The sequence below is a fragment of the Ostrea edulis genome, chromosome 3, assembly GCF_947568905.1.
Source record: "Ostrea edulis chromosome 3, xbOstEdul1.1, whole genome shotgun sequence".
Taxonomy (NCBI): domain Eukaryota; kingdom Metazoa; phylum Mollusca; class Bivalvia; order Ostreida; family Ostreidae; genus Ostrea; species Ostrea edulis.
Window position 1 is genome coordinate 89,238,817 of NC_079166.1, and position 18,924 is coordinate 89,257,740.

The window sequence follows — 18,924 nt, forward strand, 5'->3', positions numbered from 1 at the left end:
CAAGTTAATTCATATGGCGGCCGATAGATAAATTAACTAGAGACTACCATAAAAAATAAGTGGCAACATTGAGCGGTTACTCTAGCACCTACCGGCTTCCATCGAATCTAAATCGGCAACGATCATGATACAGAATATTTTAAAATTTTGATTTGAAAAAATAATGTTGTTCATGATAAATGCGGTAGTTTTCGGTCTCGTGCGGCGGTGTCTTAGAAATCGATGTTTAATTACTTTTATCATTTTGTCTAAGGTAGTATTATTAATATCAAATTATGATGATATCGATTAACTCCGATACCAGATGCATCTGGACAGGGGATGAGTTTATGAATTACGGACGGTATCAACAAAACGTTCAATTTCTCCTATACAACTGCTGACTAAATTTTTTTTTAAAGTTTTCCAGAAGTTGCAGCAAATGTCACTCATCTCATTTTTGAAAAATACACCATGCAGTGGCGGATTTAAGGGGTCGCAGATCTGCCCCTGCTTACGGTCGGTTTGTGTTAATTTCTATCAATAAAACGTTCATTCTAGTCCGGTCTCCTATACAACCGTTGGCTGAAATTGACACGTTCACATTGAGTTGACATTTTTCCAGAATTGATAGCAAATATCATTTAATAAGAAATAAATTTCATACTTCATGAGCGCATTTATGAAACGTAGTCTGTTGTGAAGCGCTTTTGTAAAACTGTTCTTTTCCTGACCCCCACTCCACCCCTCCCGGACCATGGCTTGAACAAATACTGGATTGAATACTACCCGGGGATGTTTGCATAATAATAACTACTTATCATGATCCTGTTCTAGAGATTTTTATTGTGTACGCGTAAAAACTTGTATCCCTTTTTGTGGCCAGACTCTACACTGGGGGGTCATGATTTGATCAGACTTGAATCTGCATCAACTGTAGATGTTAGCGATATTGATACAATGTATGACTAATCATGACAATGCTGATTTTGAAATTAATTTTTAAAAGTGATTTATTTTTACATGTTCCCAAAATACTTTGTTCCCCCTTGGAGCCATGAATTGAAGAAACTTGAATCTACACTACCTAGGGATACTTGCATCCTGACTTTATTGTTCCGAGGGTCGTGATGTTCATACCCTGATCAAACACAATGTGTGTACGTGAAAGATAACGAACAGTGATCAATGTCATAACTCCTATAAACAATACAAAATAGATAGTTGGGCAAACACGGATCCCTGGATACACCAGAGGTGGGATCCGGTGCCTAGGAGGAGTGAGCATCCCCTGTCGACCGGTCACACCCGCCGTAAGTCTTGGTTTCAGAGGATTGTTGTTTCGCAGATTATGTATGAATCTCCATGATACAAACAACAACTCATCATAAAATAAATCACTGGAATTAAGTCTTTTCTTTTATTTCTGTAGTAATTCTCTAGCTCAACAAAACCTGAAGAGTCATGAAGTAAAACTCGAACACGTGATATAGGATAAGCTCACTTGCGCGAGTGTAACAACAGTTTAATCATACACGTGTGCATGTACATAGATATCTGGAGGTTCATTATTCCACTCAACTCAACCTACAACAGAAAAAATAAACGTTAAGTATATCACAATACAAATAAGTAACGTATTTCACACCATTTTCTCACTAGAGGGCGCATAACGGAAGCTTCACCCGCACCTAAAAAATCGAATGGACATGTTGCTTTTTAAAAAATGTTATCTATCATAGAGACAGCAGTACAAAACATACGGTGATACCAGAAAATGAAATATTAAATGTTGACACCCCCCCCCCCTTAAATAGAATATCACATGTATATCTTCATTATTTTCATAACAACTATAATGTACAAGGTCTGCAAATAAGATCAAGTAAATGCTGTGAAAGAAGTTGGTGACACAAGTAGGTACCATGCTTAAAGATGGCCAAGTTCAAATACATGTAAAAAAAATTTCAAAAGGTGTCTGATCACTTCCAAAAAGACACATGTACATCTTCAAAGTCTCCATAACATCTGTACAAAGTTTGAATAATGTGAAGTTAGAGGCGTGAAAGTTGATTACACAAAGTAGGTACCTATTACAGGGAGGACGCCCGTCCGCCTACCATTCCCCATTCTGTAAGCCCGATGCACGATGTGCAACACGAGTAATTTACCTATTGTTTACCTATACACAGTGGCACAACACATGATTTAATCTGCCTAATTCACTCTCTGGTAATTCCATGCACCTACTGTACAAGCTGTTGCAAATTATGTACTGATGAAAACTGGGTGACGCGTGGGTTTAATTTGTTAAGTTGCGCTTAAACATTTCTTAGCAATCAAAAACTAAAATAAGATATAATATTATCCCCTTGTGTGTGGGTGGGTGGGGTGATTTGTATTGTGTTCCGATAGAGCCTTGTGCAAATGCGTAACATCGCGATTCTTAAAACGCGCTATCTCGCTAACACACAACACGCCGTCGCACCATTGCGTTAATACACACGACACACCGTCACACTATCATACAACACGCCGTCACACTATCATAATACAACACGCCATCGCACTATCACACAACGTGTTAGCTTGACATTATTAGCCTAACAGTGTGACGGCGAGTTGTGTATTAGTGCAAAAGCGCGACGGCGTGTTACCTTGACAACGAGTTGTGTATTAGCGCAACAGTGTGTTCTGTGATAGCGCGACAGCGTGTTGTGTGTTCTGTGATAGCGCGACAGCGTGTTGTGTGTAAGCGTGATAGCGCGACGGCGTGTTGTGTGTTAACGTGATAGCGGACAGCGTGTTGTGTGTAAGCGTGATAGCGCGACGGCGTGTTCTGTGATAGCGCGACGGCGTGTTGTGTGTTAGCGTGATAGCGCGACGGCGTGTTGTGTGTTAGCGTGATAGCGCGACGGCGTGTTGTGTGATAGCGTGATAGCGCGACGGCGTGTTGTGTGTTATCGTAATAGCTTTAAGAAACTTTTGCACATGACCCTATCTGTACAACATTCTTTATCAACTAAAACCCGTCTGGTATTTTCCACACGATTCGGGAAGGGGGGGGGGGGGGTCCAGATATTAAGGTTAGTGTTGGCAAGATAAAAAATAACCTTGCTGATACGAACTTTGCAATCGTGTATAGTTTCCTTAATACACCTTTAATGATACAACATCCTACGTGTACGTGCTGGTATTTGTAGCACTTTATCTAAAACTGACAACGCTGACAACGTCTCTATGAAAGTAAAAACATGTACCTATGTACGAAAAACAAAAGTATTAAAAATGAATTTTTTAAAAAGCGTATTTCTGTACAATATGTGAGATTCAGATTAGAGTTGTTGTTTTTTATTTTCAACACAAATGAGGCTCCACTATATGAAATAACACCCCCCCCCCTCCCCCCCAACGAGCAACAGATATTGCCGGTTTTTTAATAATTATTATCAATATTACTTTATTTCATAGATATTCTTTTTAACTAACAACGCGCGGTCATTTTTGTTGGTGAGGTCGAATATCAATATATAAGGTGTATATTCATGTATATGTGATCAACTTGTTTTAGGAAAGAAAATCGTATCTCCTGACGTAACTGTTGACATACATGTTGCTACCCGACATGAACTAGGTCAAACGTTAAAACTATTTAAAGAATCGATAACAGTATATAGTGTATACAGGCTGACACGCCGCACTGCTATTTAATTCTCAGGACTAGACGGAAGGTCGAAATAACAGGGCGGCCATGTTGGATTTTCAGGTGAGACAGAATTATTTCTAGCATTCTGATACTACAGAGTCATTAATATCGAATGAGATAGGTTGGGGGGGGGGGGGTATATGTAATCAATGATATAGATCTGATCACTTTGATAATTTCCAACAAATTTGAATGAGGGGTGTGCATTTTAGTATATTGATCAACATATCTTTCCATTTAAAAATATTAAAATGAATGACCGTATTTGGCCTGACAAAATCTTCAATATTAACATTCATCTTTTTATTGACAGTGAACTTCTCGTGTGACCCCACACCAGAAATGCATCCCCGGCGCAGTGCCCAGGACGTCCTACTGTGTGACCTCTGTAAAACTGCCCCCCTACAGAGTCACTGTAAACTTTGTCATATAAATCTCTGTGTTATCTGTGTCGGTAAACATCTCTCCGATTCCTCTAAAGATCACAATGTCGTGCCCTTTATAAAACACATAAAGTCTACCCCTAACTACCCAAAATGTCCAAAACACGCCGAAAAACATTGTGAAATGTTCTGTGAGAAATGTGACATTCCTGTCTGTTCTACCTGCATCTCCTCAGATAAACACAGAGGCCACAAAATATCAGATGTTCTGGAAAAACTCGGATCTAAAACAGAAAGTTTACAAAAAGATTTAGAAGAACTCGAGACCAGAATTTACCCGCGATATGAAGAAATGGCGTCCGATGTCCAAACTGGGAAAGCTGAGTTAGAAACGAAATACGGAAAACTGACAACAGAGGCCAATCAACAAGGAGAAATCTTACACCGGGAGATTACCACCATTGTCAACAAGAGGAAATCCGACATTGCGGAGATGAAAAACAAACACCTGGCCGCTCTCAATAAAAATACAGATGAAATTACAAACCGAATTACAGAACTCAGACAGATCATTCAGGACCTGAAGAAAATACTGGACTCCAATGACGTCTCCTTAACCTCATCTTACAAATCTAGGAATTCCGAATTTAGAACATTACCGCCTAAAGTCCGAGTCACATTACCGAGTTTCTCTCCTCAGAAAATAAACAAAGATCAGCTCAATGAAATGTTCGGTTCTCTGTCGCCATTATCCATTAACACAGAACATGGCGACACAATGAAGTCAGCAGAAGCTGTATCGTCTCCTCCAGTCAAACCATTACTTGATGAACCGCGCCTCACCGCCACCATAGACACTGGGTATAGCCCATACAGTGTTAGCTGTCTGAGTGAAGATCAAGTCTGGACACGCGGGGAGAACGAAACCATGAAGCTCCTCAACCTCCGGGGTAAACTACTGACATCAATAAAAACCAAGTCAGGGAACATACCACAGGACATAGCAGTGACACGGGACGGAGATCTTGTTTATACTGACTATATCACTAGAACTATAAACTTAGTTAGGAATAAACAGATACAGACCGTGATCACACTACAGGGGTGGAGACCTGGCTATGTGTGCTGTACCGCCTCTAACCATCTCCTGGTTACCATGGTCAGTGATGATGGAAAACAATCCAAAGTCGTGCGTTACTCCGGCTCCACAGAGAAACAAAGCATTCAGTTTGATGATCAGGGTCGTCCTCTCTACTCATCTGGTGGTGATAAATACCTCAGTGAGAACAGGAACCTGGATATCTGTGTGGCTGACAATAAAGCTAGTGCAGTAGTGGTGGTCAATCAGTCAGGAAAACTCCGATTTAGATACACTGGTCATCCCTCTAATACCAAGCAATCATTTAAACCAGTCGGCATCACTACAGACAGCCAGAGTCACATCCTGACAGCAGACTGTGACAATGACCGTATCCACATCCTAGATCAGGATGGACAGTTCCTCCGCTACATTCACTGTGATTTACGCTGGCCATGGGATTTATGTGTGGACATCAGAGACAACCTCTTTGTGACTTCTGCAGATAATAAAGTGAGGAAAATTCAATATCTATAAACACAGTGTTAATTACAGATCTCAGCACGGTGTTAATTACAGCTCTACACAGTGTTAATTACATTTCTAAACACAGTGCAATTTACAGCCTTGTGTTAATTACAGTGCCATGTTAATTACAGTTCTGTGTTAATTACAGTTCCTTGTTAATTACAGCCCTGAGTTTGTGATGTGTAATTAACATGTTCTTGTGTTTGTGTGTGTAAGGATAGAACACTAGTCTCTCACTGCTGTTCAGTAATTATATCTTACAATATCTGTATTATAATTAATGAGACACTGTTAATCTTAGTATACTAATTACATGTACTTATCTATTGACACAGTAGTTCTGTACTTGTGTTTGTGTGTGTAAGGATAGAACACTAGTCTCTCACTGCTGTTTAGTAATTATATCTTACAATATCTGTATTATTATAATTAATGAAACATGATTTATCTTAGTATACTAAGGCCAAATAATTAATCAACAGTTTCTCAGGCCCCATCACATCTGTTGAAAATTATCCACGTGGATTTTTATAAAATCTATATTAGTTTATTTAAGTAAATGAGGTAACACTTGTGTTATAGATATTTATGTAAAAGTTTCAGAAAGTTTTTATAAAATTGTAGGTATCTTTTTGATCAAATCCATTGTTTCATTCTACAGTCAACATAAAAACAAAAGATAACTCATGCCACAACCAAGTAAAAAAAAAACCAGCCTGCCTCATCAAAATTTTTATTTTTCGCCTGAGAAACTACTTATTAATTTTTTGATCCAATTACTAATTTCATTGTGTTACTAGTTTCTGATTTCTATACTTTATACTACTACATGTGGCATCTTACAAGTTGTCATCTCAAAAGCTTACAGAAGGTAGAAACTGATTATTCAGAACGACTTATGAGGCTGATCGTTGGGAAATAACATTTTGGATTCTAGAATGTACAAAAGATCTATACAAGCTATCCACACTTCAGGTGCCTGTGATTTGAGTGTGTTACTAGTTATTTATCTCTATACAATTCTTTAAACACATGTGAGTCACTGAATACAATTTGATGAAGGTAAATCAGTTATAGTGAAGTACTTAGGATTTATAGTTATAGTCAGTATTTTGTGTGTAGTCTTGAATTATAGTACATTCACAACTGAGTACTTACATGTACGTGTATACTTGTTTTCATGTGATGAACAGCTGATGGAATGTTATTCTGTTTGTTAATTATATCCTTAATTTTGTGTGTTATTTTTTATGTGTATATATGATAGATAAACATAGAGTTACAATCTTACATTATTACTGAATACTTACTTAGATTTATAGTACTGTAGCAGTGACCCCAAACATCCTCCATCACAGATCTTCAGATTCAAGGTCACAGTCTTCTGTTTACCACCAACAAGGTCACAACACTCCACAGTCCTACAAAATCAACACAGACAAAGTGTATTCATGTCAAACTGTATTGTCAAGAATTGTCTGTATTTCAGAACTTTTAAAATTATTTTCAAAAAGTTCAGTCTATTACAGTATCGTATGTTTACATGTTTATATATGTGACCTTGATCTTGGAGTCTGACCTATTTTTAAGATAACATAAGCAAGGTTATATCTCCAGAACTATTCAATGTGGGGCTTTTACATTTTGTACAGATATAGATTCCTAAGGAAAGACTCTTTGTTTGATATAGTGATGTTTGACCTTGTGGCCTTGACCTTGAAAATTCACACAATTTGTTAACTATTGATTGAAACTAAAACTTGCTCATAACTTTTGAATGTTGAATGATAGAACTTTCATTTAATGCATTTCTTGCGACATCACCTGTATTTGCTACCAGAGTTTTTCAGCTTGTAACCTTGACCTTGATCTTGACTTACTAGTAAGAAAAGGTTTTCATACTTTGTTTATGTACTTCTTATGACAAGGCCTTCCATTTCATACCATGATCTTTGACCTTGTATCATGGTTATGTAGTGCCCTTTTGGGCTCTATTGGGGTCACAATATGAGTTTACATTTTTTATAGGAACAAGGTTACTATGTGTAGCCATGTCCACCACCATCGACAAAATTGATGCACAAAAGTCCCATAACTCCTGTAAAATTTATCAAATCAAAATTGCTGTGGAATACGATCAACTACATATGGTGAATAACAATCCTACAAAATTTGAACAAAATCTGTCGAGTGGTTTCTGAGGAGTTGCATCGACAAATTGTTCCTTTAGTAAAGCGTGTACAGATTCAACAAAGTCCCATGAAATTTGTTGAATCAAAATGGCGGCGTAATATGATCAACTATACATGGTGACTAAGAATCCTACAAAATATGAACAAAATCTGTTCAGCAGTTTCTGAGGAGTTGCGCCCACAAATCTTTCTATAGTGTAGAATGTACAAATTCAACAAAGTCCCATAACTCCTATAAAATTTGTTAAATCAAAATGTCGACACAATTTGATACACTATAAATGATGACTAACAATCCTACAAAATTTGAACAAAATCCATTGAGCAGTTTTCCAGTTGTGTCCACAAAGTCACGTGGGACGGACAGCCACCGGTATTTTTTCTTTGTGTTGCGGTGGGCGACAATAAAGATTTACTCCGTGGCCGAGTGGTTAAAGCATCACTCTCAAAATCACACGGCCTCTCACCTGTCGGCGTGGGTTCGAATCCCGCTTGTGCCGGTAAGTGAGAAAGTTTCCCAGTTTACTTTCGGAAGGTCAGTGGTCTCTTCCCAGGTACATTGTATCTGGGTTCTCTCTTCCACCAATAAAAACTGGGTGCCACCATATAACTAAAAAATTGTTGAGTGTGGCGGAAAACATCAATCAATCAATTTAAAGATCACAACAGCTGCATAACAGGGGATTCACCTTGATTCAGATAAGCAAAGTGGCCAACAAAACTTTTTTTACATGTGCATGATGAATTACCTTAAAGAATTGACAATTTAACTTGGTGTGAAAGTGGTTCTGTGCTACTCCTTAGAGCACCTGACTAGAGATTCTGAGAGCACCTTCTTAGAGATTCTGAGAGCACCTGACTAGAGATTCTGAGAGCATCTGTCTAGATATTCTGAGAGCACCTGCCTAGAGATTCTGAGAGCATCTGTCGAGAGATTCTGAGAGTACCTGACTAGAGAGCACCTGTCTAGAAATTCTGAGAGCACCTGACTAGATATTCAGAGAGCACCTGACTAGAGATTCTGAGAGCACCTGACTAGAGATTCTGAGAGCACCTGACAAGAGAGACACTGGCTTTGAATTCATATCTAGTCCATTGTATTCCCTGTTATGTACCAAATACTAGTAACTACAGTAAAATAGCTGTATCTCGAATATGGTTTATCTCGAATACTCTGCTTGAGTCGAAGTCGACCGCCGGTCCCGGCCGTTTTCCCTATATAAATGATGTAAATAACTTCTGATATTTCGAACACGGTAATCTCGAATACCCCGCTTATGTCGAAGTATTTTCAAGGTCCCATACCCTAAATTCACCTGGTTTATCTCGAAGTGCAGTCGATTTTCCGCTCTGCTTACCATACCTGGCGTCGTTAAGTCACACATTCACATCCGCGGCTACATCAATTATTATTAATGACCGCTAATCCACGCTCGTCTTTTCCGAGTAGACCCAGGTTGCAATAAATGGTTCAACAGCTTGGGTGATTAGTGAAGCCTTCCAACATTACGGCTAAAGTTCACCGCCAATTATGAACTAACACACCCGATTCCAGGGATGGTGTTTTGAATGACACACGCTCTATCATTAACATGTGGGTAGATAAACGCACAAAATCGTCGAAATACGCTTGAAGGTAATGCTCTTAATAACGATAATGCATTTAATAACACACTCTTCATCATTAAAACTAGAACCGAGAAAACACGAAAATTTATTTGATAAAGTTTTAAATGGTTTTTTTTTAATCCGTCTTTTTTGCTTCTTACGTGATAGGTTCTTTTATTACTACGCAATAACTACATCCCAGTCGAGCCTGGACATCAGTAAACTTAAAGTAAGCATACGTACAGGCACGATCATCTTAATTTTGAAACACATTGTGAATTCAATTGGATGTTTATTAAAAAAAAAACCGAAATGTTTGACTGAAATTCCACAATATGAATTTAATATGTTGTACGGTGTGACCGTTGAGACGAGCGAAGCTCATTAACATCTTGCAACACGACTTTTATCCGCCTCTTCATTTAACGCGGGAAATATAACGCGCTTGGTGTAAACAGTTATAAATTGTGACGTCATATTAGCTGCAATGTTTTTTCTTTTCTCAAACCAAGCAAAAACAAAACATTTGAAGCTATGAGAAATAGCTGCAATAATGTAGCCCTCTCTGATTTTTTTTTTTTTTTTTTTTTAGGGAGAGGGCTACAACTCCTTAGGATCTCCGTAATGGTGCAAATGCGGGAGTGATTCACTCCCGCAACATTTGCGCTCATTCTAAACATTTCCTGACTTTCTTTACGTAAATAAAATGTTATTCTATGTTTCTTGGCCAATATATAAATTTACAACCTGCAACTTAAGATTTGTGAGGCTCTATTCTACCGTTTTCAACAATTTCGATAAATTCCAATTTCTCGATTCATATTTGTGCGCCATGTTTGATGTACTGAAGTATAAACTTCTGATTGTCAAGTCATTTGCATATGCCATATAAGGTAGTATTTACATCAATGGACAAGTATGGAGGCGAAAGCTATTTCGTCGGTATTGAAAAGGTTTGAATTTAATATCAAGTTAAAAACCGAACAGCAGAGTGTAAATTCTTTCTGCAACAATATGATTGTCCTTTCTTTGTCGAAGTGGCTCGAGTAACTACATTTTCGCGCTGATTGTCAATGTTTAGGTTTTTCATTAGATCCACCTACGAGATCTCGCGATAACAAGCATGGCGGAGCAGACGAAGAATTTTGCATGCTGTACATTATATTTAATGAAAAACACCTTTATTAGACATGCCCGAGCACAAAGTTGGTACTACTTTTGGTGTAAACAACATTTGGGACTAATACACAGAGTTTACTATCGGTTATTCATAAAATTATTTTGCACCATTACGGAGATCCTATGGAATTGTAGCCCTATCCCGAAAACGTCAGAATTAAAAAAAATTGTATAGGGCTACATTATTGCAGCTAATGAGAAAGCTTGTCTGGAATTTAAAAACATTAATTGTACTTTCTAAACAATTTAATTATTTTAATTATGTGATTGTCAATGAAGTATACCGCAGTGACGGTGACATTTTTCCGGAGGCATATTGGGTAGTCCCCATCATTTTTCAGCTGATGAAGAGCAAACCACGTGACTCAATTGCGTAATCATTGGAGCGAGCTCGTCACGTCGCTTCGCTCGCTATCAACTTGTATTAAACTATAAGAAACGGGGTTGTTGTTTATAATGCCAATCCCATCCTATGCATCAAATATCCTCCTTCAAAAAAAATATCCAAGATCGATTTTGGATATCTCGAACCCCTGGATATCTCGAAGTTTTTTCGAGGTCCCTCGGACTTTGAGATAGAGATATTTTACTGTATGTCTACAATATTCATGGGAAATGGAGTCATCAAACAGTTCATATGGGACCAATGCCCCCTGCTTTTGGTACACAGAGTAAGACTAACCAGTCATTTATCAAAGTGAAACAAGAGGTACTGTGAGCAATGCTTACTAAGAATACCCCCTGCTTACCCCAATCTCCCAAAGGGTGTCGTTAATGGGTACCTATTTCCTGAGTGTAAAAAAGAAAGCACATGACAAAACCATGGGTAGTCTCTTCTCTAGGAGTGTGCTTAAGCTTTGACCTTTTGACCCCAAAATCAATAGGGAACATCTTCGTCCCATGGGTAATCCATATGTATGATATGGTGACTAGGTGGAAAGGATAACACTTTAGAGCCCGGAAACCATTGCATCTACAGATGGATGGACGGACTTATTATACTCCCTGCAGCAAACCGGGTTGATTCTAATATACCCCCCACACCTTTGTTGATAAGTGACTCCCACTGCCCCCTTCCCCCAACAATTGTATATTGGTGTTTTACAAGATGTTTATGACATTCTACAGCTTTAGGTTTAAGTCCAGCAGACTGATCTTATGTTTCCCTGGATCTGAGAGAACTTAAAAAATTCTGTACAACCAATCACTTCATCTTGAATTCTTCAATCAATTTGTACAAGAATACATAGTGATGCATTTATAATATGTCCACGCTAATTGTAGAGAGTTAATTACTCATGGTCAATTCATCACTTATAGGTCAATGACCATACTTCTTTTCTCTGTTATTGATGATTTTCTTTTACATCTTAAGCTTTAGCTGTTCACAGTTCTTTAACTTTTATCCCCGATAATTTCATAGTCTTTTGAAAAAGAACGATAGAATGTGTCATAGCCATACAAGGGCCATTACTCTGACAAAATTTATCCGACTAAACCCATATAGAACTTAAACGGTCTATTCTGAACACATATCTTAAGTTTGAAAGTCCAAGTGACTGAATTCCTAAAACAATTATTCGACCAAAACCAAAACAAACAATTAAATGTGTCATAGCAATACAATTTCATCCACTCAAGGGCCATTACTCTGACAAAATTTATCCGACTAAATCCATGTGTATTCTCATGCCATATCTATGTTTAAAAGTCCAAGTGGCTCAATTCCTGACCTCCGAAACTTATTCGACCAAAACCAAATACAAACCTGACCTGCATATTCCCATATCAAATGTATCCATATCCTGAACTTCAATTCAAAATTTCCATGCATGACTGAGGTAATGAACAAAACTGTTTAAGATTTCTAAGTCCAAGGGGCACAACTCTGTCAAAACAATCTGACTGAAACCATGCATAGAGTAACTTGTCAATGAACTGCATGAATTTTATGATATATTCATTTCTGAAATATCAATTCAAAATGTTCATGTATGACAGAGATAACTAGCACTGTCCTAACAGGACTGATGACCCCGCTGGGCAACATTGGATGGTGGGAAATAGTGAATTGTGATCATTTGCATGGGGTATAATGGGTGGAAACTATGAATTATTTAATTTTTTCTAAGTCTAAGGGGCACAATTCTGTTAGAAACCACACAAGCATAACTTAATTTGGGTTTTGTCATAATGTATCTTTATACCAAATTTCAGTTGAATATGTACATCAATAGAAGAGATGATAATTGGAAACTGAATTATGATGAAATGACAGAATGACAGAAGAACGGAATGACATAAACAGGTCAACACTACATGTCCGTGTCATTTCATAGCGGAGGCATAAAAATGGAACATTTTACATGACTTCATTAACAAACCTGACATTTTCTACAGCAATAGAGCTCTCCAAGTCCTACAATATGCCAGAGTCTCAGGAAATTTATTCTCGTCAATCAGCCAGGCTTCTCCAGTAACCTTTATCCTGCAAAATTTATTCTCATATAAAGGATTGGAAAACCAAATAATGACCTCTCCATACCATTATATAATGTCTTTAGAACACAGACGTCTACAAAATTCCATGTAATCATTTTGAATGTACCATAATGAGACCAAACCACAATGCAAAAACTTTCATAAAACAATATCTGGTCTCTGTATCCATCAAGTCCTATACATCATCAACGAAAATAGCTCTCCACCCTTCAACTCCAAACGTAAAGTTCAGAAAATAGTTCTCCACCCCCTCACCTCCCAACGTAAACTTCATAATAGTTCTCCATCCCCTCACCTCCCAACGCAAAGATCAGAAAATAACCCCCCCCCCCCTCACCTCCCAACGTTGTTCCCCTCATCACCTCCATACGTAAAATTCAGAAAATAGTTTTCCACCCCTCACTTCCCAAGATCAAGTGCAGAAAATAGTTCTCCACCCCCTCAACTTCCAATGTAAAGTTCAGAAAATAGTTCTCTACCCCTCAACTCCCTATGTAAAGTTCAGAAAATAGTTCTACATCCCCTCACCTTAAAATGAAAATTAAGAAAATAGTTCTCCACCCACTCACCTCCCGACACAAAGTTCAGAAGATAGTTCTCCACTCCCGCAACTTCCAAATTAAGTTCACAAAATAACTATCTACCCCATACCCTGCCAACATCAAGTTCAGAAAATATATTCCCAACTCATCACCTCTCAACGTTAAGTTCAGAAATTAGTTCTCCACCCCCTCACCTTAAAAAGTGAATTTCAGAAAATAATTTCCATCCCCTCATCTCCCAAAATTAAGTTAATAAAATAGTTCTCCAACCCCTCACCTCCCAACTCAAAGTTCAGAAAATAGTTCCACACTCTCACCTTCCAACGTTAAGTTCAGAAAATAGTTCTCCATCCCCTCAACTCCCAATGTAAAGTTCAGAAAACAGTTCTCCACTCCTCACCTCAGAACGTAAAGTTCAGAAATTATATCTCCACCCTCCCAACTCCCCATGTAAAGTTCAGAAAATAGATCTACATCCCCTCACCTCCAAACGTAAAATTAAGAAAATAGTTCTCCATCCGCTCAACTTCCAAAGAAAAGTGATGAAAATAGATCTCCACCCCTCACCTCCCAAGGTAAATTTCATAAATAGTTCGCCATCCCCTCGCCTCCCAACATCAAGTTCAGAAAATAGTTCTCCACTCCTCACCTCCGAACGTGAAGTTCAGAAAATAGATCACCACCCTCTCAACTCCCAATGTAAAGTTCAGAAAATAGTTCTCGATTCCTCACCTCAGAACGTGAAGTTCATAAAATAATCTCCTTTCCATCATCTCCCAAAATTAAGTTAATAAAATAGTTCTCCAACCCCTCACCTCGCAACACAAAGTTCAGAAAATAGTTCCACCCTCTCACCTCCCAACGTTAAGTTCAGAGAATAGTTCTCCACCCCCTCAACTCCCAACGTCAAATTCAAAAAATAGTTCTCCACTCCTCACCTCCGAATGTGAAGTTCAGAAAATAGATCTCCTCCCTCTCAACTCCCCATGTAAAAGTTCAGAAAATAGTTCTACATCCCCTCACCTCCAAAATGTAAAATTAATAAAATAGTTCTCCATCCGCTCACCTCCCGACAAACTTCAGAAAATAGCTCTCCACCTCCTAAACCCCCGAACGAAAAATGACGAAAAAAGTTCTCCATCCCTCACCTCTCAACATAAAGCTAAAAAAAATAGTTCTCCACCCCTCACTTCCCAACGTAAAGTTCAGAAAATTGTTCTCCACCCCTCACCTACCAACGTAAAGTTAAAAAAAATGGTTCTCCATCCCCTCACCTTCAGACATCAAGTTCAGAAAATAAATTGCCAACCCTCATTTCCCAGTTTAAAGTTCATAAAATAGTTCTCCATCCCCTTACCTCCCAACATCAAGTTCAGAATATAGTTCTCCAACCCCTCACCTCCCAACGCAAAGTTCAGAAAAATTGTTTTCCATCCCCTCACCTCCCAACATCAAGTTCAGAAAATAGTTCTCCACCCCTTCACCACCAAACGAAAAGTTCAGAAAATAGTTCTCCACCCCCTCACCTCCCAAAGTCAAGTTACGAAAATAGTTCTCAACTCCTTACCTCCCAACGTTAGGTTAAGAAATTAAATCTCCGCCCCCTCACCTCCCAATGTAAACTTCAGAAAATAGTTCTCCACCCCTCACCTACCAACGTAAAGTTAAAAAAATGGTTCTCCATCCCCTCACCTTCAAACATCATGTTCAGAAAATAAATTGCCAACTCATCACCCCCTCACCTCCCAACGTTAAGTTAAGAAATTAGTTCTTCACCCCCTCACATCCCACCGTAAATTTCAGAGAATAGTTCTCCACCCCTCACCTCCCAACGTTAAGTTCCAAAAATAGTTCTCCACCCCTTCAACTCCCAATGTAAAATTCAGAAAATAGTTCTCCACCCCTCACTTTCCAACATCAAATTCAGAAAGTAGTTCTCCACCCCTCAACTCCCAATGTAAAGTTCAGAAAATAGTTCTACATCCCCTCACATTCCAAATGTGAAATTAAGAATATAGTTCTCCACCCGCTCACCTCCCGACGCAAAGTTCAAAAAATAGTTCTCAACTCCCAACAAAAAGTGACGAAAATAGTTCTCCACCCCTCACCTCCCAACGTAAATTTCATAATAGTTCTCCATCCCCTCATCTCCTAACGCAAAGTTCAGAAAATGGTTCTCTACCCCTCACCTCTCAATGTAAAATTCAGAAAATAGTTCTCCAACCCCTCACCTCCCAACACAAAGTTCAGAAGATAGTTCTCCACCCCCTCACCTCCCAAATTCAAGTTACAAAAATAGTTCTCCACTCCTCACCTCCCAACGTTTAGTTAAGAAATTAGTTCTCAACCCCCTCACTTCTCAAAGTCAAGTTACGAAAATAGTTCTCCACTCCTCACCTCCCAATGTTAAGTTAAGAAATTAGTTCTCAACCCCCTCACCTCCCAACGTAAAGTTCTCCACCTCCTCACTCTCCAACGTAAAGTTTAGAAAATAGTTCTCCACCCCTCACCACCCAACGTAAAGTTTAGAAAATAGTTCTCCACCCTCTCACCTCCCAGCGCAAAGTTCAGAAAATAATTCTCCATCCCTCACCTATCAACGTCAAGTTCAGAAAAAAAATTGCCAACTCATTACCTTTCAACGTTAAGTGCGGAAAATAGTTCTCGACCCCCTCACATTAAAACATGAATTTCAGAAAATAATCTCCATCCCCTCATCTTCCAGAATTAACTTAATAAAATAGTCCTCACCTCCCAACGCAAAGTTCAGAAAATAGTTCTTTACCCCCTCATCTTCCAATGCAAAGTTCAGAAAATAGTTCTCCACCCCCTCACCTTAAAAAGTGAATTACAGAAAATAGTTCTCCATCCCCTTATCTCCCAACATTAAGTTCAGAAAATAGTTCTCCGCCCCCTCACCTACCAAAGCAAAGTTCAGAAAATAGCTATCCACCCCTCACCTCCCAACATTAAGTTCAGAAAATAGTTCTCCGCCCCCTCACCTACCAAAGCAAAGTTCAGAAAATAGCTATCCACCCCTCACCTCCCAACGTTAAGTTCAGAAAATAGTTCTCCACCCCCTCACCTACCAACAAAGAGTTCAGAATATAGCTATCCATCCCTTCACCTCCAAACGTAACGTTCAGAAAATAGTTCTCCACCCCCTCACCTCCCAGCGCAAAGTTCAGAAAATAATTCTCCATCCCTCACCTATCAACGTCAAGTTCAGAAAAAAAATTGCCAACTCATTACCTTTCAACGTTAAGTGCGGAAAATAGTTCTCGACCCCCTCACATTAAAACGTGAATTTCAGAAAATAATCTCCATCCCCTCATCTTCCAGAATTAACTTAATAAAATAGTCCTCACCTCCCAATGCAAAGTTCAGAAAATAGTTCTTTACCCCCTCATCTCCCAATGCAAAGTTCAGAAAATAGTTCTCCACCCCCCTCACCTTAAAAAGTGAATTGCAGAAAATAGTTCTCCATCCCCTTATCTCCCAACATTAAGTTCAGAAAATAGTTCTCCGCCCCCTCACCTACCAAAGCAAAGTTCAGAAAATAGCTATCCTTCCCTCACCTCCCAACGTTAAGTTCAGAAAATAGTTCTCCACCCCCTCACCTACCAACAAAGAGTTCAGAATATAGCTATCCATCCCTTCACCTCCAAACGTAAAGTTCAGAAAATAGTTCTCCACCCCCTCACCTCTCAACGTAAATTTCAGAAAGATTATCGGACTATCTATTACAATGCAAATGTTAATCCCCTTCTGTGGCCTTAATCAAACTACCTCCCAGGACCGTGATTAAAACACACTCAAATCTGCACTACTTGAGGAGGATTACACATCAATCATGGACCTACTGTTCTTGAGAACAACATAATTCTTAAATATTTTTCCCCATAATTCCCATGTAAAACATTGATTTCCTTTTGTGACCCTACCCTACCCCCACAGGACTGGGGCCATGATTTGAAGAAATTTGAATCAGCATTACCAGAGAATGCTTACATAATGTATCAATATGACAAATCATGGCCTTTATAAAAAAAAAATATGTAAAATTTTGATCACCTATTCTGTCCCTATCCTATCCCCTAATTCAAACAATTTAGAATTGACCATATGTCAGGAAGGCTTCACAACATTGCTCATCGTTTCTAGCTCAGTGGTTCATGTTCTAGCTCAATGGTTCATGTTTCTTGCTCAGTGGTTCATGTTTCTAGTTCAGTGGTTCATGTTTCTAGCTCAGTGGTTCAAGTTTCTAGCTCAGTGGTTTATATTTCTAGCTCAGTGGTTCATATCTCTAGCTCAGTGGTTCATGTTTCTAGCTCAGTGGTTCAAGTTTCTAGCTCAGTGGTTCATATTTCTAGCTCAGTGGTTCATGTTTCTAGCCCAGTGGTTCATGTTTCTAGCCCAGTGGTTCATGAGAAGATTTTTAAATGACCCAATCCTAGTTTTTGCCATTTCTTATCTCAAGTCACTTTTGAAGGAGGCAAGGCCCTTCATTTGAAACCAAGGATATTCTGTACAAAATTTGGTAGAAATCTGACCCTGTGAATGTAGAGAAGCTGTGTTAAGTTTACAGATGAAAGGACAGACGGAAAACAGAAGAGTGATGATCAGAAAAGTTCGCTTTAACTTACAACTTAAGTGAATTAAAAACATGACATTTTTACCAGCTCCATACCAAACACTGTCTCCAGATATGGATCAGATTAAAAGGTAACCTCCTTCTTTTTTTAAGGGACAGGAAATGCCCCTGTGGCCAGGGTGTCACCATCACAATTAGGCTCAGGAAGCTGAAAAACCAAAGTAAAAATGAGTGCTGGAATGACCAGGAATTGGACAGGTGAAATTTTGTTCAAGTTAAAAATCCTAAGTATTTTTTTAAAGATAATTTTGCCAGGCAAACTAACTCTATCAGTTTCATGACAAAATATAAAGGGGAGACTCGCAGGCATAATCGGTCACCTGAGTATTAGTTAAAGGTAACACTAGGACTACAAAATCTACGCTAATTTTCTTATATTGGCACCGCCGCTGTGGTCTAGAGGTTAGAGTGCCCCCCCCCCCCCCCCCCGGACATACAGACATTGATACACCATAATATGTCCCATCTACAGACGGACATACATACATTGCTGTACCATAATACGTCCCATCTACAGACAGACATACAGACATTGCTGTACCGTAATATGTCCCATCATACAGAGGAATATAC

At 38.8% G+C, this 18,924-nt stretch overlaps 1 protein-coding gene and 1 long non-coding RNA gene across 3 annotated transcripts; one reads left to right on the forward strand and one right to left on the reverse strand.

Moving 5' to 3' along the window:
- Nucleotides 1–1,469: 1,469 nt before the first annotated feature.
- On the reverse strand, nt 1,470–18,717 carry LOC130052983 (uncharacterized). Of its 2 annotated transcripts, XR_008801408.1 has the most exons (5): nt 18,388–18,717; nt 13,038–13,141; nt 6,985–7,095; nt 5,155–5,642; nt 1,470–1,566 (listed from the first exon to the last, which is right to left on the reverse strand). It is a non-coding gene; the product is annotated as an uncharacterized LOC130052983 (long non-coding RNA). The 2 variants fall into 2 exon arrangements; XR_008801409.1 differs by lacking the exon at nt 5,155–5,642.
- Nucleotides 3,653–7,200, forward strand: LOC130052982 (uncharacterized). Its single transcript, XM_056159353.1, has 2 exons — nt 3,653–3,745; nt 3,999–7,200. The coding sequence occupies exon 2, from the start codon at nt 4,028–4,030 to the stop codon at nt 5,681–5,683; it is 1,656 nt and encodes a 551-aa protein (XP_056015328.1). The 5' UTR covers nt 3,653–3,745; nt 3,999–4,027; the 3' UTR covers nt 5,684–7,200.
- Nucleotides 18,718–18,924: the final 207 nt, after the last annotated feature.